Genomic DNA, 22,069 nt, shown 5'->3' with positions numbered 1-22,069 from the left:
ATTTTTTTTTTTTTGTCAGAAGCCAATTAACCGACCGAAACACGAAAGAGAGAAATTAAAATGAAAACACAACCTCCCTTTCTACAACGGCCAAAATACCACCATATACACACTAATATAACTTAAAAAATATAATTTAGTATACAGACAAATGAAAAAAATACACATGTCCAAACCATAAATGACTAAAATATAATGTAATATTAAGAACCTAACTAAATCCAGTCTTAAAATGTGGTCGTCCTCTCTATAATGCACTTCCAGGGGAATGTTATAACCAGATGAATATAGTCACTGCTCCAGACTTTGTAAGGTAGATAGTGATTAAATAACAGTGTGTCACTATCATAACAAGAAAGCAGTTTGCCTGACTTGGGTGATCCACAGTGTATGAATAAGCAATACAGTCCGCTTATGAGAAGCACTTTAGGATTGAGGTTCTCAAGTTCATGTTAAGATATTTTAACTTGCGCGTTTCTCCGCGTAGAAACTTTGTGGTTTCATCAGAGATAACAAACCCAGAATCGGGGCTTCATTTTAAATGAATCTCAACCAATCAAAACATAGTCAATGAACTAAGCAACCTAATTAAATCAAACTTGTTTATAAATAAGAAAGCAAAAATCTTTATTCCTATTATGGTGGTATCATGTGGCTGCAAGTCCCATAAAAAGAAAACTAAATATATAATTATACATAATTACAAATTAAAACTTTATTTAAAACAATAGTCAAGGAAAATATATCTGATGAAAATAATTATCATCGAAAGCTTTTTTCTAATCTCTCTCCTGGAATCCCAGACGGGTCACTAACTATTTAGTCTACCAAACTACACATTGATGAATCCCAAAAATATACTAGCACACTTCTTTTATTCACTTTTTTCTCTTATAATAATACATACTATCAATAAAATTACATTTTTCAAATCTCTTAAAAACCTAACAAGTTTTCTTCAAAGGGGTATATTTAATTGTTGGCGTTTACACGTAAAAGTAACGCGGCGTGCGCACTATTACCGTCATCACAGTAATAGTGTGAGTAAATACCGTTATTACTGTACCTTTAACGCTGGATTTCAGCTCGCAGCTGAAATCCGGCTTAGAATTACCGTAATAATGGTAATATATTTAACGCCGTGGGAAACGGCAACAATTGAATATGCCCCCAAGATTTTAAACTTTTTAAAATCTAATTACATATGAAGCTTCCACATTAGGATCTTCCCTCGCCAAGTTTAAATTAATGACCATAAAAAGATAAAATAAAAATAAAATAATTCGTATATAAAATTGCCCAAAAAGTTCTAATTAAAATATGTTTAATTCTACACAATCATTCAATCCCCTCAGATGAATAGAATTCAAGACCAAAATCCAAAATCCTTCCCTCTTGCATAAGAAAGCAAATCTATTGCCTCCTCTAATTGTTGGTTTAAAATGCTCGGTTGCCTTTTTTCCTGTTATTTCTACCAGAAGGGGTCAGTGTAAAAGTGCTCAAAACTTTGTAGTTATTACAAATTTGACAAATGTGTATCTCTAAATGATGTGTTTCTTTTATTAGATAATCATTAAACCATGGCTAGTCGTGCTGCATCTTTAGTATCCTTCTCCTCTGTGGATAACTCCCTCTCATCCCTGAAGAATTGCCAAACTTATGTAGACACAGGAATGGACATTACAACTGGAGTGGCATTAGATCTTCTTCAGACAGACTGTAAGTAGTGTTTTTGTCTTTCCTCTCTGACTTTTATCTTCCTTTGTACACTTTTAACACTAGGCAAGTTACATATCTAGATTGTGATCACATAATGTCTATCCTGTGCCATGTAGTCAACAATCACCATCACCATAATGTACCTTTTAGGTGCAGATAGATGATGTTCAGGTAAATTAATGTTGGTCTAGTGAATGCTGCACCACACTGCCTCCTACAGAATCCACAGCGTCTATCAGTCTTGGCATCGTCTAACAGAGCTTTGGCATGTCAGTGAATATTCATATGTCTACATTGAATTATGTTGGATAGATTTTTAGATCAGTCTCATCACTTCAAGTCTCAGGTTTGTATCGGGATATATTTATCACACAAGTCGGTGAGCTGATTGCTGGGTGGGTTTAGTAATGGCTGTACCTCTGCCCAGGGGTTGACCAGTCCTGACAGCAGAGATGAAATATATGACAGATGAATATAGTTGACAGACCATGTGCTCGTTCCAAATATTCAGTGTCGATACCCAAGGCAAGGTCAAATTCTGGGAGATGAAATAGACCGGGAAACTACTAGACAATGCAGCGGATAGACCGGCAATCATTGATGAATAAGAGAATAAAGCGCATCTCCAGTGTGCGTGTTTTTTCTGTTTATAAATTGGTAATGATTACGCTACAGGTCTGAAGTCAACACGTTCTGGCGTTTCCACAACACGGTGGCTTAGTGGTTAGCGCTCCTGCCTCACGGCCCTGGGTTCATTAGTTCGATTCCCAACCATGGCCTTATCTGTGGGGAGTTTGTATGTTTTCCCCAGGTTTGCGTTTCCTCCCACAATCCAAAAAAATTATTAGTAGGTTAGTTGACTGCTCTCAACTTGACCCGAGTGTGTGTGAATTTAGACTGTAAGCTCTATTGGGGCAGGAACTGATGTGAGTGAGTTCTCTGTACAACGCTGCAGAATTAGTGGCGCTATATAAATAAATGATGATTGGCAGGAAGGATGTGGTGGCAAACTTGGAAAACGGCTTACGGATAGTCTGGCAGCCAGGACAGAGACACATCTAGATCTGGATTCAAAAAATATTCTAACTTTAGCTATAAGGAGATGGTTACTGAAGGTTTGGTGGTTTATTGGTATAGTAGTAGAATCAAAACTGCACCACTGGTGAGCCCTAAAGGTTATGATAAGCGCTCACTTAGTAAAGAAATCTTTATCTGTGAATGTGTGAAAATCTGTGTTAGTGGGAAGGCTTAAGGATCAGCTCTTATTGAGCATTAGAGAAAAAAATATTCACTACAAACAGAGAAAACAAAAACTTGGCTCAGATATGTGACTTGTAATATTTGTGTTGGTCAACCTGCTGAACGGACAAAAACATGGTTAAAGCATATTTGTCATACAGACTTTGTTTTCATCCTGTGCAACTGATCATTGAAGTTGGTTGTTGACATTTGAAAGCGATATCTGAGGAGAATTGGGTCAGTCTGTAGAATTCAGCCAGTATCCACAGCAACTCCGCTTAAATGTAGAATATACTTCGTTGTCTCTGATTCTCGGCATAGGACTCTTCCATTGCTTATTCTGATTCTCGGCATAGGACTCTTCCATTGCTTATTCTGATTCTCGGCATAGGACTCTTTCATTGCTTATTAAGGGCCTGATTCATTAAAGAATGTAAAATCGCTCTGCGCATGCCCAGAAGCAAACCATACGCCAGAGAACGCAGCAACGTCAAATTTATCTTCGAGTACATAGGACCCTTACTACAGCCTAAGATTTCAAGGGGGGGTGTCGTTTGCACCTAATCAGTCTACAGTAAGGGCGTACCAGGCTCTAGCGCACTCGGCAACGACCCATTCAAGCCTTGTGTACCTCTAAGGTGCGTGTTTCTCTGTCGTGACCTGTAGTTGGTGCAAGTGATAAGTGTAAGTTGCAAAGTTATAGTGCTGGCGGATGTGTGTGTATGCTTTTTCTTTTTTAATGTTCTGTAATTAATGACTAGATTATTAACAGGTGGTAAATTAAATATTCTTTCTATTTACTGTGTGTTCTCTTGGGACTGTATATTCAACATTTGTATTGGACGTCCTGTAGTGTCTTGTGTAGAAGAGCAGAGCACATCTAGACCCATATTCATCTACACACTTCTCTTTACATCCACTCCTTATGCCAGATTTATGTGTGTTTAATCAACTGCGCTCCAAATATGTAAAGGAAATTGTGAGTTCGCCCTCTACTGGCAAAAATAAATAACTTTGTGTAGTTATAAAGGAGTGGGAAGGAATCTGGCTTTTCAATTATCTGCTCCTGTTTTTTTTTTTTTTTAGAATTTTTATTAAAGAATTGTATTTATGTTTTTGAATACAATACAAAAAGCAGAAACAATTACCACAGACCAGAATAGTAGTAGCTATAAAAAATAGGTAACCAAATTGATAAACGAGTGACTAGGTGAACATAACTGAATATAGTAAAATGTGTGGTGGTGGAAACTAGGGGTAAGGATAATTGAGGCCAAAGCCTGGGCCCCTGGCACCTCCATATCTACTATGGGGGGATTAGAAGCATTTGCATGTAACAGCAAAACCAAACATTTAGCTACATCTAAAGAAAGAGTTCTGAAAAGCGCTGCGAAAGTGAACCAGTTGTATCAAACGTAAGTATGTTTGTGGGACTGTTTATTTTGTTGGAAGAGCTGCTGTTAATTAAGGGGATCTGAACATTTCCAGCTCTTTGCAACCAAGCTTCTGGCCGCATGGAGAATTTGCAAGTCCCTCCAGTGGGAAGCCAAGGAGGGAGGACCAAGGGCATTTAAAGATCAAGGGCCTCATTCATTAAGGAAAGTAAAGCAAAATAAATGAGTAACTTTACACCTTGGCAAAACCATGTTGTATTGGAGGGGGAGGTAAATTTAAAATGTTAGGACAGATTTATAATTGGGGTAGAACATGTCCTAGATCAACTTTAAATGTCAGTAAAAATAAAGTTATCAAGTATTTGTGTGCTACATGAAAAAACAGCCAGTATTTTACTTGTTATTTTAAATTCTGAGTGGTTAGGTTTTTTTTGTTTTCTATAGTCCAACTGAGTTTAGGCCTATATTTATGGCCAGGTATTTAGATGTATCTGACCATAAGAATTGACTGAGAAATATTGGATTGGTTTGGATTTTAGCATCTACTAAAAACGTAACAAAATTATGGTAATTTATTTTTAAGCCTGAGTATTTGCTAAATTAATTCACTACTTCTCTTCATTGTAAGCTAGGTTCTTGGGAATCTACCAGTTATAAGCATATCATCTGCAAACATAGAAGTCTTTTATTATATTTTACTTCTATATTTTCTTTAGAACATATAAACTGGGTCAAGAGTTCCATTGAAATATAAAATAGCTGCTTTTTCAAGCCTCGAAATGCGCTTTTGCATTTACTGAGTATACCTAATCCAGATTTCCCGAGATCCAGTGGAGCGCGATACAAGGCAGTTAGCAGTCCACAAATTAATTATTTGATTATTGAGCCAGCAAAGAACAAATATTCGATACAGTTTCAATGTTTATATATGATCCATGATATAAACATGAATTGTTGAAAAACTTTTGACGTTATTGAACATCTACTTTAAAGTTCTGGTTCCAAAATACAAATATATTGTATCTATGTTTGTAAATATTATGTGAATTAAGGGGCAATATTTATATAGTGCTGCTATAGATTAAAAATAGCACTGAAATGAATTTTGCTGCTATAAATGTTGAAAAAGGTAGAATCCTAAATTAATTTTTTAGTGTATACAGGAGGGAATTGCAGAATATGCTATAAAGGAATTGGAGGTATACTCAGACGTTTTAAATATAACATTTAACTCACTTTTTTCACTTTATTTTGCAGATTTTAAGATTTGCATTTTAATATAAGAAATAAAGGCTATTTTTATTTTAAATAAAATGGGATCAACAGTCATTGGGTAAATAGATATAATTATGGGAGTGCTCTACATTAAACAAATTCTGCCTTTTCAAATTTCGTATGCAGGAAATCCTACTCAACCTTAGAGGTGATCAGAGATCAGCAATCAGTCTAGAGTCAACATTACCGTGTTTAATAAGTAGGTTTGTGTATATGAATATTGGAGTTATTAGGTGTTCCCAGTATGAAGCCAGATTGGTTTTTGTGTATTGCCATTGTAATAACTCTGGTGAAGGGTAGTGATAATGTTTTAGCGTCCATACTAGAAGATAGATTCACATTCTGTTGGCTTTTGCGCTTAAGGCTTCTTTCGTTAAAGGAGGTATTGAAATGCATTTAGCAGCTGGTGGTTGTAGTGATGGGAACAACACTCCGCGGCTAACCGGTCAGTGCCTGGGGACTTATAGGCAGGGTACATGAATATATTCTGTTTTATTTAATGTAATGTCTGCCTCTGAGAGCTTAATGCGCTCTAACTTAGAGCGGGCTTCTGACTTGAGGACAAATATGCCTTCATTTCAGATTTTGGGACTATATCTGAATTAGTATATAAGAGTAAAACTCTGCAAAGCAGGTATTGATATTTCTAGGATGTGTTATTAATTCACTATGTTTATTATACCTTCAGGGTAAGTGGAAGAATTTATATTTTTAGTAAACAGCCCTGGAAGCGTTTTAACTTTATTGTAGTGTTGGATTGCATGCTGGGAGCTATAGAGTGACTTTTGGCTTCCTGCTTCCATCAAAAACAGTGTTTGCAGGCATGTTTCCTTTAGCAGTCTTATGTGTATTTCATTAGATGGAGATGCTGTAAATAACATTCTCCTTTCCTCAACACTTCTTTTCAATTCTTTTTTTCTTCTGAATTTGCCTCCCTACGGTGTACATTCACCATGTTATCATACTCCCCAAGGAGCAGTCCTTAAATGCATCACTGACTGTAATGTTAGTAGCAGTGCCAGTATTTCATTAAAATAGCTCAACATGTCTTCAACAAGGTTTAACAAAGTTTTAGGATCTTTAAACCAGCTTGGATTAAACTTCTATATTCTGTCATTACTGCCCAGCCGCCCCCTTCCCCAGGAAAAAGTGAGGAATTGTCTGAGATTATTATTATTATTATTATTACTATTGTTGTAGACCAAACAGGGTACAACAGTCAGAGTACAACGAGTATAACCAAGGCTTCAATAGGTCAAACCATAACAAGTACAGCAATGTAGAAGAAGAAATGGTAATGCGACAGAAGGGAAGAGGGCCCTGCTTGTAAAAGCTTACATACCAAGGGGAAGGGAGACAGACAGCAGGCACGAGAGGAGTCAGTGGAGGGGATTAAGCGCAAGAGGAGACAGGGAATTGGGATGTGAGGAGAACAAGGATGGAGATGTTAAGTGGATGGCAGGTAGGCCTTTACGAACAGATGGGTTTTGAGAGCCCGTTTGAAAGTGCTAAGATTAGGGGACAGAGGTATGGAGGGAGGGAGGTCGTTCCAAAGGAGGGGGCAGCATGGGAGAAGTCTTGAATTCTGGTGTCGGATGAGGTGATCAGTAGGGAGGAAAGGCGACGGTCATTGGCTGAGTGCAGAGAGCAGGCGGGAGTGTAGATGGAGAGGAGGTTAGAGATAGAAGGGGCAGTGGAATGGCAGAGGGCCTTGTAGGTGATGGTGAGGAGTTTAAAGAGGATTCTATAGGGGAAAGGAAGCCAGTGAAGGGCAAGGCAGAGAGGGGAGGCAGAGGGAGAGCGGAGTCTAAGAAAGATAAGTCTTGCAGCTGCATTGAGAATAGAGAGAAGGGAGGCGAGATGGAAGTGGGGGAGGCCCGTGAGGAGAAGGTAGCAGGAATCGAGACGGAAAATAATGAGAGCTTGGATAATGGTTTTGGCGGCATCCTGAGAGAAGAAGGGCCGAATGCGGCATAATTTCATAGTTGGAAGCAACAGGATTGGGCAAGAGATTGAATGTGGGGGCAAAAAAGAGGGAGGAGTCGAGGGTGACACCCAGGCAGTGAGTTGGGGAACAGGAGAGATGGTGGTGTTAACAGTGATGGATAGATCCTGGTGGGAAGAAGATTTAGAAGGAGGAAAAACTATGAGTTTGGTTGATTTTGAGAAAACGTGAAGACATCCAGGAGGAGATGGTGGGGAGGCAGTCAGAAACACGAGAGAGGAGATGCCATAGAGAACCCATCATAGACCACTACAAGGTGGAGGTCGGGTATATTTATAAAAAATAAACTATCACTTTTTTTTTTTTTTTTTTTTTTTCATTCTAATGAGAAAAATTAAATGTTCAACTAATTCTAGAAAGAAAAAATGGAAGTACAAAAGATTACATTGTTATCAAGGACCACTAATCCTAAAATGCAAGTTACCTTATATTAAACAGCTACTAACCACATTTGTCTAAAAGGTTCATAAAGTTGCAGGAGAAGATTGGGTTTTCCCTTGTGCGCAGTAGACCAACGGGTTGATGTATATTCCCCAAACTCACAATTAAAATGATGTATATATATTTTGGAATATTATGCTGTTCCTCACTGTCCTAATCAATCGGGACCACCAAGTGCCTTGTGCCTACGTGTCTCAAGGTACCTCTTCATCATACAGGTGAACGATGCGTGGACTTGTATGTTGGGAGGCAGCTAGTATATAACAGTCATTACAGGTGTCTGATATTTGTAATCCAGATGAGTATACATACCTGTAGATGATCCAGATGACTATACATACCTATAGATAATCCAGATGAGTATACATACCTATAGATAATCCAGATGAGTATACATACCTGTAGATGATCCAGATGAGTATACATACCTATAGATGATCCAGATGAGTATACATACCTATAGATAATCCAGATGAGTATACATACCTGTAGATGATCCAGATGAGTATACATACCTATAGATGATCCAGATGAGTATACATACCTGTAGATGATCCAGATGAGTATACATACCTGTAGATGATTCAGATGAGTATACTTATCTATAGATGATCCAGATGAGTATACATACCTGTAGATGATCCAGATGAGTATACATACCTGTAGATAATCCAGATGAGTATACATACCTGTAGATGATCAAGATGAGTATACATACCTGTAGATGATCCAGATGAGTATACATACCTATAGATAATCCAGATGAGTATACATACCTGTAGATGATCAAGATGAGTATACATACCTGTAGATAAAACAAACTATATAGAATGCTAGATAAACAGTGTAAAACAGCATTCAAATAGGTATGTAACACAATTTGAGTATAAAAAGGCAATGCAATCATAACCAAAAAAAGTTAAATCTGTATGTCTATTGTTTAAATGCTTTGTTTGTTAACTAGTATAACCATCCCTGTTAGACACACACGGGAATCTATCCTCAAGCTGGGTTCACACCTATGAAATTATCATACAGATCACACATTAAACGACCGTTGGGTCTGATACTGTATGAGTGTGTACGGTCCCACGATCATGTTTTATCTTAACAGAACACATCATATCTGTTCATTTGGCTTTTTAAACTTCCTAAAAATTATGATCAATAGAGCGATTTTAAAGTGTGCGCACTCACAACAGACTGCCAATAGTTCCTCTGTATATATATATCCTCTGTATGTATACAGTCTGCAGAGTCACAATCTCTTTAGCAGATGGTTATGAGAGATGAAGAGCACAGATGTGAAGGTAAATTATGTAAGTGTAAACATGAATGTGCGTGCTCATCAGGACGTACACATGAATGTGCGTGCTCATCAGGACGTACACATGAATGTGCGTGCTCATCAGGACGTACACATGAATGTGCGTGCTCATCAGGACGTACACATGAATGTGCGTGCTCATCAGGACGTACACATGAATGTGCGTGCTCATCAGGACGTACACATGAATGTGCGTGCTCATCAGGACGTACACATGAATGTGCGTGCTCATCAGGACGTACACATGAATGTGCGTGCTCATCAGGACGTACACATAATTGTGCGTGCTCATCAGGACGTACACATGAATGTGCGTGCTCATCAGGACGTACACATGAATGTGCGTGCTCATCAGGACGTACACATGAATCTGCGTGCTCATCAGGACGTACACATGAATCTGCGTGCTCATCAGGACGTACACATGAATCTGCGTGCTCATCAGGACGTACACATGAATCTGCGTGCTCATCAGGACTTTCAATCGTTGGTAAAATAGTTTCAGAAATCGCATCTGAAGTAAGATTGCACCAATTTTACTGTGCCTCTTAAGATGTGCCGACTTAGCTCAGTATTGATAACTCCGCTTTTTTAAGTTGTATCACTCTCACCGCTCAAATGCCAATTTCACACTAATTCCATGAACAATCACCTTCATGATACGTTCCTACCACTTTACCTCCCTTACACCCTCTCCCGTTCTCTCCTGCCACTATATCTTTACTGTATTTGCATAACCAAATTGGGTTGATCCTACATAACGTCTCAACTACGCTAGGTCACACCCCTGAAGAAATTGCTGACTGTGTATGGTGGCCTCCCACGCCATATTTTTGCTGTTTACTCCCCTGTAAGACCTATTATCTCGGTTGTGAATTCCTTTCCAACTACTTTATCCAGGTATACTGATTCTTATTCCTACCCGTTTAGTTTCCAGATTTCCTTTCTTTGTAAAAGACTCTCTGCATGTGATTGAGACAGCAGTGTTTTTGTTAATCAGTTGTGACTTTCAGTCCCTCTATGCTGTTATAGATCACACAGGTTACATGGTAGGAATGGAATCTTCTCTGAACATCATACCTGACATAGCTGTATGCACAAAAATGTTTTTACTGACGCACTAAGTTTATTTTTATCTCCTAATTACTTCCAATTCCAACAAACCTATCTACAGAGGGTGGGCATGGTTATAACACTCCTGTGGCACCTAGTTTAGATAATTTACTGCTTGGATTTTGGGAACAAATATATTTGGGTAAATAACCCTTTCAGTCACCTTTTGTAAGCTATAGAGAAGATATATAGATGATCTGTGTTATTATTGGGAAGTAACTGTTTTAGAAAGCGAGAATTTCTTTGCATATTTAAATAATCCATTTAATCTTGTATTCACTTATAGTGTACACTCTAGCTATATTGTGTTTTTGGATCTAGAAATTTGTAAGCTGCATTGTGTTCCTAGATGTCGATTATTAAGAAATAAACTGTATCGTTCCACTAATATAATTATAATATAAATCTGCATCTGTTCTTTGCAGTAGGTTTAGCAGTGAAGTTCTTTTTTCACAGCTATGGTTACAATTTATATCCAGGTCTCCATCTTTTCTATTTATGTCCTTTTGGATATTTTTATCATCTTTACTAAAGATCAGTTATTTCAACTGTGTCTTTCTGGTCCTTCATAGAAGGTTTTATATTAGCATGAAGGAAATTGTATAGTTTATACTGTTTGGGCCTGAGTCATTAAGGAGAGCAAAGAAAAAACAAAATAAAACAGTAACTTTGCACCTTCAAATGTTGCATTGGAGAGGGGGGGGTAAATTTAAAATGTGGGGACAGAATTATAGTTGGGGTAGGGCATGTCCTCAACTTTAAATTTCAGTGTAAAAATAAACCTGTCAAGTATTTGCGCGTTACATAAAAATCAGCCAGTATTTAATCTATGTGCAAAAATAATTGGGCAGCACGGTGACTTAGTGGTTAGCACTTCTGCCTCACACTGGGGTCATGAGTTCATTTCTCATGGCCTTATCTGTGTGGAGTTTGCGTGGGTTTCCTCCGTGTGCTCTGCTTTACTCCCACACTCCAAAAACATACTAGTAGGTTAGTTGGCTGCTATCAAATTGACCATAGTCTCTGTCTTTCTCTCTGTGTATGTTAGGGAATTTAGACTGTAAGCTCCAATGTGGCAGGACACAATGTGAATGAGTTCTCTGCACAGCGCTGCGGAATTAGTGGCGCTTTATAAGTAGCTGATGATGATGATGATAAATTTCCACCCCTTGCATTGTAACATGGTTTGTTCAGGAGCAAACTTACTCCTTTTTATTTTTTTGCTTTGCTCTCCTTAATGACTCAGGCCCTGTATCTCCAAATATATGTGAAGCATTTTCCGTCTACTTGTCCTGTAAAGTTCCTAGTCTTCTAAACGCCACATGGCTGCTAAGGAGTCTGTTGCAAAATGTAATAAGCTTATTGTAAAGCAAACTGGTATGCGTCCCAATTTGTAATAGGAGACAGGAGTTTAATTATAAATGATTGAATTCTGGACTGGGTCTTCTTCCATCCTGTAATGCTCAATTGAGATGTGAGGTACGGATGGAAGGTCAGTCTTTATTGGTCTGAAATTAATTTTTTAATAAAGTGACAGCTTTCCCCTTAAACCTAATGTTTACTTTCTGTTCTGCTGCAAAAGCCTCCTTGCTCGTACATCCTTTGATGTTGAATCATATTTGGTCAGACTAATATATTTTTCCTGGTTATAATTCACACCACACCTAAAATGATAAATGCATTTTGTGTTAGTAACCAGTGTTGAAAATTCTTTGGAGTGTATCCAATCTCATCTCATGTAACCTAGGTATTTTCCCCATCCTCCATCCGTCACTAAGTTTGTCATACTACTGACTGTATGTTTACATTTTCATCATCCCATTTTTGTCTGTAGCCTATCGACCTATTTAAATTGTACATACAGTATTGTACCTTAATTTTTCTTATTGCTACAATCAAAAAGTATTAAATAAAAAAAAATAGCAGTATTATACACAAGTGTTCTGTAGTTTATTCCACAGTGAGATTCGGAACCAATAGAGTACAATCCTTGTATTGGTGATGCTGCTTGCTTACATTGTATGGTACATGGTCACATTCACAAGACAAATGCAATTATACCCTCAAACTTAAACCTAATATTCTAAAGACTGGTCTATTTATTAACGTATTCCCATATTTTGTTGTTAAATCTGGGAGCAACTTTAGTTAATTCCAGTGTCACTTTTGTCATTTTGATTTTAACAGAATTTCTAATGACTATGGAGTTAAGTGAAAGTGACACCACGTTTAGGAATCTGGTCCCGTGTGTGGTCTGTTCCTTTCCTGCATGTCTATGCCTTTCTATTTTTGTAGAAATTTGCAAATTGTCTACCCCTCTAAAAGGATTTTCTACTTCTGTTTGAGCAGACTATTCTAAGTTATAATTATTGAAACAAGGTTGTCTTCCCGTAGACCGAAGAAGAAGTTATTGAAAGAGCTTGTGTCATGGAAAGAAATAGTTTTGTTCAATTATTTTAGTTTCTTTATGCATGACCACAAGATTGTGTTTGGTTGGTTTTTTTTAAAGATATTTTTCGTGTCCTTAAAAAATTAATTTACCCTCTGTGCAACTCTTTTTTTTGTTTAATGATGGAGGTTACTTTGCAGGAGTTTGATTCATAATCTAAAATGATCAAGTTTGATAGTATTTGGTTATTCTGTGATTAATTAAAATAAGCCTACCTAGAACAAGAGACCCCTGGAAAATGTACATGGTACCCACTGGGATTTTTTTAGCAAGGTACATGCTTTTCATGTTGTCACAGAACATATGTTCAGTTGTTTCCCTATTGTTCTATTGTAGTGTCTTTGATACATGCAAACTTCCACAGGGAGGCGACAGAGCCTAACACACAAGCCATCGGACCTTAGTCTCATAGCAACTTTATTTGACATCAAAACTAGGGGTAATGTTAGACCTCAGGTATTTGACAGTAACTAGTCACTGGACTGTGGTGAGCCTAGGAAAAATGTGCTGAACCAGTGAAAATATTGGTTGTTATAGCCGTAACATGTAATGGATTCTACATTTGTGGTTTAAAGTGTCTCCTGATTTAGAAGCTATTGCTCATAGATTCTTTACAGATCTGATATACCTTACAGGAAATACAAGTACTTTTAGATGACCTTTGGTGACTTTTGACAAGTGTCATCATAGCATCTCCAATGATTTCTCACTAGTAGAACTATGGAGAATAATGCCTGAACCTGTTTACCATTTGCCATAACATATACTTGGTGTGCAACGCTATTCACACAGGTTCTAATCATAAGTTGGAGCCAATAGGGGTATCTTTTTTTTTTTTTTTTTTTTCATACTGAATGATGCTTCATCACGACCAACATACCCATCTATTGAAAGGAGCCTTAGAAGACCAGTAAATCCCCCAAACTTTTGGATATGAATCCTGGAGATAAAATACATTGTTGTAAAGTATTCCCTCCCCAGTCTATTAGAGGCAGCGGAAGCTCCTCCCACTTGTTTAGGACAGTGTCCTTATTGGATGGCACAGTTTTTAGATACCCCTGTATGCTCTCACCCAACAGTATGGTGCTCCTCTGTCTGTGCTGTAACAGGTCCCCTGTCTTCCCTCTCGGGAAGGATGAGGTCTCTGATCTTAGTTGGTTCAGAATGAGCTGTGAATATTACATTTACATTAAGTGTTTTAAGTTTCAATCCCAATGTAATTGCTTGCAAGACAGTCAATTTCGGTGTTCCCTGGAATCCTCACCTAATGTTCACCTATACATACGCCGCTGTGCGTGGGTTCAGGCAGGGTGCCTCACATCTTATTGCAGATGTATAATATTTTGATTTTGCCTCCGTATGTTGAGAAATGGGAGGAAGATTTTCATAGTCATCTCTCAAAGAAACAAGGAGAGAGGATATTCCTCTTCTCCCACAAGTTCTTATACTCTAGCAGGTTTCAGGGAGCCGGGGTTGATGTCTAAACAAGATGATATAGGGATCTGACAGTAAATTCTTTCTCTCATTGTCCATGATGTGCTGATATGGGAGTCTGAGGGGCACTCTACTCCATATATTTTTGGGGTTATCATCTGGAAAAATTCTTGTGACAGAATGGGACTGGTGTCCCCTTACCAGATGATCTAATCCATCTACTTCACTGTATTCAATTCAAGATGGGCAAATATTCTTTATTAATGCAATTAGGAACCGCTGCAAGGACCTATGTACACATTCTTTGGCAGCAAAATCCTTTCCTACAGTTAAACAATGGACAACCAGGGTCAATGATGATAAGTGAATGTAAGATCTGACTTTCTGGAGGATATTTATAACACGCCACCTTTAGGCATTAAGAGACTGCACTAGGAATCTATATCCATCCTGATACACCAGTAGAGGGCACAGTGAGGCTTACTCAACCCTAAATAATCCCTCAATTTCCCTGTTAATGGAGAGTCTACCCATGAACTCCCTTTCAGCGTCTCTTCACTGTTTCTTACCTTTTATAAAATCTATAAACTCATGGAATCATGAATGTACATCACACGCTATATAGATGTTTTTCATATTTTCATGTAACGCCTTGGCTTTATGTAATTATTTTAAAAATAAATCTGAGAATGCAGTCATCTGAGTTGCTGTGACATCACTGGCCACACCCCTGTGTTTGAGTACAGCAATCCACAGTGCATTACTGAACAGTAAGTCTGCAGAGCTGTCAGTCAATCACTTCATGCTTGGTTAGAGAAGCTCCTCCCTCCTAACGTAGCACCTTGCTGCAGAACAGTGACAGAGGGCATGGTTGACATCCACCGATCAGCCACAATATTAATACCACCTGCCTAATATTGTGTAGGTCCCCTCGTGCTGAAACAGCTCTGACCCGTCAAGGTATGGATTCCACAAGACCTCTGAAGGCATAAAGTATCTGGCACAAAGGCGTTTGCAGCAGATCCTTTAAGTCCTGTAAGTTGCTAGGTGGGACCTCCATAGCTTGGTCTTCGAGTACATCCCACAGATGCTCGATCACATTGAGATCTGGATAGTTTGGAGGCCAGGTCAACACCTTTAACTCTTTGTCATGTTCCTCCAACCATTCCGGAACAATTTTTGCATTGTAACAGTGCTGCTGAAAGAGGCCACTGCCATCAGGAAATACCGCTGCCATGAAGGGGTGTACTTAGTCTGCAGCAATGTTTATTTAGGTGGTATGTGTCAAAGTAACAACCACATTAATGCCAGGACCCAAGGTTTCCCAACAGAGTATAGCCCAGAGCATCACACTGCCTTCGCCAGATTGCCTTTTTCCCATAGTGCATCATGGTGCCATCTTTTTTCCCCAGGTAAACAACACACATGCACTCGACTGTTCATATAATGTAAAAGAAAACCTTCCGTTACTCTATGTCCAGTTATGGCACTCGCGTGCCTATTGTAGGTGCAGTGGACAGGGGTTAGCGTGGGCACTGACTTGTCTGTGACTGCGATGCACTGTGTGTTCTGACACCTTTCTATCATCAGTGGCAGTCAGCATATTGATGCTGAAAACCCCGACAGCACCTACCCCAACATCTTTAGGGCGAACGCCTCCTTCCCGACCCACTTGCAATGATGAGTGTTGTGAAATGCCACTTCAAACAATTGCGATGAAGGAAGAAGCCGGCACCACTTAATGATGTCACTGTGAAAGGAAACTGTGTTATCGCTGCTGTTTAGGGGTAATGGAACTATGCGGCGATGTACAATGTAGTTTACAAACGCTTCTGCTGTTTCCTGACACTTGTGCTGAGCGGTAAACGTATCCAGATAAAATGATATGAGTGGTTTCTGGGAACAGTAATAGGCAACAAGCCAGTTCTAGGGCAGGCTGAAGCAGGTATACAATGGAAGAGTTTGAAAATAAATAACAAGAAGTTTTTTGTTTTTGTTTTTTTTATTGGTCCCAATAAATGCAGTGGTAAATAAGAATGTTTGGATGAGTCTTTAGTTTTTGTATGAACCATTTCTTGCAGATTATGTAGATTTTTTTTTTGATTTTTTTTTCTCTTGGTTAAATGATCGCTTTGACATTGAAATATGGCATTGCATACAAAACAAATAGGTGTCTTTTGAGATTGAATGAGTTTGAGATTGTAATTTCCATATTTCTTATTTTGAAACCTTATGGTCCATTATATACGTGATGTTATATGGTTTTTATCTGGCATCACTCTAGAACGAGGAACAGACAATTAACTAGAGCTGGATAACGTCGATTTGCAAAAATCGCTATTTGATACATTTACCCCCTGGAGTCCTATACTATCCAGATGACAAGATGTCATCCCAAGATTTATTATTTTGAGTGTATAGTGTAATATAAAATTAGTGGGCAGGTGATTAAGAGGCATTATCATTTTAGAGGTGGATGTGAAAGCATACAATATACATTTATGTAAAATATAAATATATACGATGAAGTGTGGTTAGTAGGAGGGGAAATTTAATGGAAGAATGTGGAATAAATGTATTTTAAAAAGAGTGGAAGGAAGGCAAATATTTATTCCAACAAAATGCCTGTGCATAACAATAACTTTTATTTATTTGAGTTTTATGTTCTATTTCTTCAACAGTTCACAAACGTAATTTAAAGTTAATTGGTTGCTGACAAATGGACCCTAGTGTGGTAGCTCTATATAAATAAACAATACATAATAAGTAAATACATTCTTTATTCTAAAGGATAATACTTGAAGGACATATTTTATGAATTTCAGGCAGTGTTATATACGGTGTGCGTTTTGGATATGAAACGGCTGTCGGTAATCTCCTCTAGTAATATAGAGAATTGATGGTCATGATACAGTTCTTCCACATTGCAGAGACTCCGAGAGCTCAGTCATTGCATGGACTAATGTTCTTACATTCTGGTGTCTGTATTACCCTGCTGATTGTTTATAGAAATTAATAAAGGATATAAGTTACTTTTGTGCCAAGACCGACTTCTCTTATCAGAACGTATCATTTTTTTTTCCCCTTGCTCTAAATAATTATACATTGTGTTTTATTTCTATCTGTTATGGGAAGTTGTATCTAAACAAAAGAAAACAGATTGCAGGATGGAGGGATCTGGAGTTAGTGAGATATTATGGGGTCATTCCGTGCCAAATCGTCACAGCCTCCAACTCGACCATCTACGATTTTTGTGAAATTTGGTAAAATGGTAGGTGACATAAAGTTACTTTCATATGTAAAATTTTAGCCCTCAGTGATACACTGTGTTCATGCAACATTGTTGCAAACATGTTACAAAATGTAAAATGTATGCTTGCCAGGTTAAATAAAAGAAATCATAACTTTGCTTCTAATTGTGGTTTGAAGTTAAGGGTCCTTAGTTTTCATAAAAAATTGTTTTATATTTTAAATATTGACTTCTACATTTCAAGGTCACATGGTCTGACCTTTTGACCTTGAATATCTTAAAAAAGAAGAAAAAAGTGTGTGTTTAATTTTTTGGGACAAAGTATGTTATGCAGTTAAATACAATCTATCTTTGGTATAAGTTTAATTTTGGGAACAGGAGTAAAAAAAAAAATATGAACATTTATACATATCGCAATCAACCATTATTTCTTTTTGACACACATATACTGAGTTCAAATTCTTGATATTGTCCTTTACCCAGTCATACAGTTGTCTTGGAGTCATAGTTTGTTCTATATACTTTGTATACGTTGTGAACTCGCCTTAGCGGTCAGCCTCTTAACAGTTCCACCAAGAATATGAATGAATTCTACCCATAAGATGTGGCTAGAATCCCAAATTCACTTGATGATGTACCAAGTTTGAATTGTTTGTTTTTAGGTGTTTGTATTGGGCTGCACACCCATCTGAGAAATAATATATCTTGCTTACATTTTGTATGCGTTGTTTTAGCAATTGAATGAGATGTGTTTGGAATGTATATACAGCTACTGTATTGTGCTGCAGACAAGCTGAAATGACAACTACATTTGTACAGGATAACTTCCCTGATTTCATTTCTCTGTAATAAATGGCAAATGGGTGAATTGTGGCTTGGGCCTTATTCCAGTGAAAACCTTGCACCTCATCTTGTAGAATGAAAGAATAATTTTCAGCAAACTCACATATCACAATGATTTTGCCAATATCTAGATCATCCTTAAGGCTTTTCAGATATGATGATTGCTGAACAGCAGTGGAAAGAATGAGTGTGGAGTTGAATTATTAATTTCTAGAAATCTTCGGAGGACTTGACAAGTGTCTCAAGTGTGCAGGTCTGTGGTGTAATCCACTGCTTGAAGGTAACTCTTTCCTTGGCATTCTCTTCTAGTATATTTTCCAATATGGTCCTCAACTGACCACATTCTTGGAAAAAAACACTCTATTTTGGGTGGATTGCAAATCCTATTTGGTAAGTGGATAGGTGAAAAGCCTGGACTTCTATTAGTTTGTTTAATTTGCACCCTTCCATTAACAGATTCACATTCTGATGTAAAACACAAACACATACAGAGTGTGTACCATTTGCTCCCACGAGAACAGTGTTTGGGAAGCAGAGAGGCAATTTTTGAAAGCCCCACGTTATGATGTTTGTGTGAAGTGTTCATACACTTCTCAAAGGTTATTCAAAATTAGCCTCTTTGGTTTGTGTTCTTTGGTACCACCACTTCTGATTGTCAGTCTTCCTTACCAGGCATAATCCTGCTGACATCACTGCAGTTGAAATTCTTCACATTCTCAGCAATATCTGGCTCCAGGTTTCTACCTGGTTTAAGATTTGGTGATGACAAAATGCCAGATTCTCATACTAATTGCTTTTCTTTTCTTATCATGTGGTTACTTGTCTGAGGAAATTGTTCTGTTTTTTTCTAATACTCCAGAAGTGTCAGAATAGTAACTCTCATAACTTTTTGTGGTCTCTTCAAATGTTACTTTCAGTTGTTGCAGTATGACACCAACACAACATTGACTATTATCAGGTACAGGTTCCTCAGCTGGAATAAGGAATATATATAATTTTTACAATTTCTGCAATTTTTACAGCTTTCCTTTTGCAAAAGTTTTCTTCTTTCATTCTTTTCCTCTTGATAGGTGATGCTCCCATACTGCAAAGCTGATTCAGTCCTGCATGTTGCCACTTCTGTGTCACTGTTCTCCGATGTGCTTGGTCCCTCCTCAGCAGGTCAATAATCCCGTTTAATTCGTTTCCTACAGTTATCACAAATCATTTGACCACTATTGAGACATGTGGCAGAGTGTCATTCATCCATGGTAGAACCTCCCTTATTTGTTTCCTACTGCTGTGTCTTTTAATGGGTTACAGCCCTGAGTCTTAATGTACTTCTTATCCATTTGTTACTATCTTGATCAAACTACCACTATTCACTGATAAACTTTCTTAGTCCCTTGTATCACTAGTTCTCAATGCAGAAGCTGCAGCCAGACTGAGAACACAGCGAGACTACAACACAAATCTGAACTTGTCCTTTGCATGGTTAGTGCAAAAAGGGTTCACCTGCCGTACTTAATATGTGTTTTTACGCCTGTTCCCAAAATGAAACTTATACCAAAGAGAGATTACATTTAACTGCATAACATACTGTATGTACAAAAAAAGAAACCTACTTTTTTTTAGATGTTCATGTTCAAAGGTCAAATCATGTGACCTTGAAATGTAGAAGTCAATATTTAAATATAAAACAATTTTTTATGAAAACTAAGGATCCTAAGCTTCAAAACAAGACCAACATGAAACCAATTACCACAAATAGAAGCAAAGTTATGATTTGTTTTAGTTGAAGCATAAATGTTACATTTTTTTGACATATTTGCAACCCTGTTACATGAAGACTGTGTATCACTGTGGGCTAAAATTTTACATATGAAAGTAACTTTGTCATCTACCATCCTACCAAAATTTACAAAAATTTAAGATGGTAGAGTTGAAAAGTTACTTTTTTTTTTGTGTGATTATTTGGCATGAAATGTGACCCTATGTAATATACAAGGGAGGAGTAGCGGTGATTGAGGCAGAGGTCTGATTATAATAAAAACTGCTCCGTGAGACTCTGTCATAGCATCATCTGCTGTGATGTCCCACCAGGAAAGAGACTGGGCTGTGATAAAGTATGTTTCCTTGTGCCCGGAGCAGAGAGCCCATATTATTATACATTGTTTATAAAGCAATGACATTTTAAAGCGGTGTTTCCAGTTACTCAATCAATTTTCACTGGTTTGTCGCTCCCCCTTAGTAGAGTCCTTGGAACTGTGTGCTGGGGCCCCTCCGTCGCTGTTGTGTAGTCCTTTCAGCTGCGGCTATGAGATAAAATACGGAGTCCCAGGAAATATAGCAGCGTCCAGTGAGGGGGTGCTGGGTGGTGCAGATTTAAACTGGTCTGTACATTTAGTAAAGGAGAACAGTCACTATATACCAATACAGCCCCATCCAGAGTTTATAATGTAAGGATATACTTTGTAGATGCAATGGGCCAGTTCTGATATTAGGTGCTCAGTTTAATGCCCTCCTGTTTATGTGTGAGTGTTTGTGGGGAGTTTATCTTAAGACGCTTCTGATCTCTGATTCTGGTCTCTCTACCATACGGGTTGAAGAAAACAGTCTGTTCCTCAATATCCAAATGTTACAACTATCTCCTATATAATGGAAATGTTCTGTAAAGATGGGATGCAGCAATCACTGCACATGGTTTCAGTGGGAAAAAGTGAACATGATTTCCTTTGCTATTTCAACCTTTTGACCCCTCTCATCATCTGTTTAGCCATTGACTTCTGGCCCTGGGATGTGTTCTTTGCTGTTAGGGATGAAGAGGAAGGAAGTTCTCCATTGCATTTCACTTGACATTTAATTCCCTTATTTGAAGGGAATGTCACATTAAACTGTACCCATCACCTACACAAAGTGGGGACAGCAATTATATGGCCTGAACCTGAATCTAGTATAAAGAGCAGTTCTACATCCTATCCAAGGGCACAAAAATAATTGTCTCTGAAGGTGGAAAGCACAGAAGGAGCCAATAAAACTATAGGTATGTATTTAGTACAAGATGCAAGAGGATATGTACAAAACAGTAGATTAAACTTGTCTGAGCACAGAAAATCACTTTGAACATGAGTTATGTCATACAGTAGAGTATATGGAGAAGCTAGGGATTATATAAGGAAGACTGCCGGTTGGATGTGAATATAGTGGGCTTGATTCATTAAGGAAAGTAAAGCAAAAAAAATGGTAACTTTGCACGTTGGCAAAACCATGTTGCATTGGAGGGGGAGGTAAATTTAAAATGTGAGGACAGATTTATGGTTGGGGAAGGGCATGTCCTAGATCAACTTTAAATGTCAGTGTAAAAAATAAAGCTATCAGGTCTTTGTGTGCTACGTGAAAAAACAGCCAGTTTTTATCTTGTGTGCAAAATAATAAACCAATTTGCACCCCTGGCATTGTAACATGGTTTGTCTAGGAGAAAACTTTTTTTTGCCTTACTTTCCTTAATGAATCAGGCCCAATATGTTCTATAAATATAATCTACAATCTGTGTGGATTGGTGCTGGTAAACGCAGACTGATTCTCATGTAATACACAGGAA

The 22,069-nt window shown here is 37.9% G+C and overlaps 1 protein-coding gene across 1 annotated transcript in view; it reads left to right on the top strand.

Annotated features, from left to right (window-relative positions):
* Positions 1-22,069, top strand: part of NSMCE2 (NSE2 SUMO ligase component of SMC5/6 complex) — a 168,400-nt gene that overhangs the window by 1,167 nt on the left and 145,164 nt on the right. The window contains exon 2 of the mRNA XM_075211721.1: positions 1,567-1,719. Within this exon, the coding sequence (XP_075067822.1) occupies positions 1,581-1,719 (139 nt within the window). The 5' untranslated portion in view covers positions 1,567-1,580. The remainder of the gene's footprint in view (positions 1-1,566; positions 1,720-22,069) is intronic.

The sequence above is a fragment of the Mixophyes fleayi genome, chromosome 5 (assembly GCF_038048845.1).
Source record: "Mixophyes fleayi isolate aMixFle1 chromosome 5, aMixFle1.hap1, whole genome shotgun sequence".
Taxonomy (NCBI): domain Eukaryota; kingdom Metazoa; phylum Chordata; class Amphibia; order Anura; family Limnodynastidae; genus Mixophyes; species Mixophyes fleayi.
This window is presented reverse-complemented; position numbering and strand designations above follow the sequence as displayed.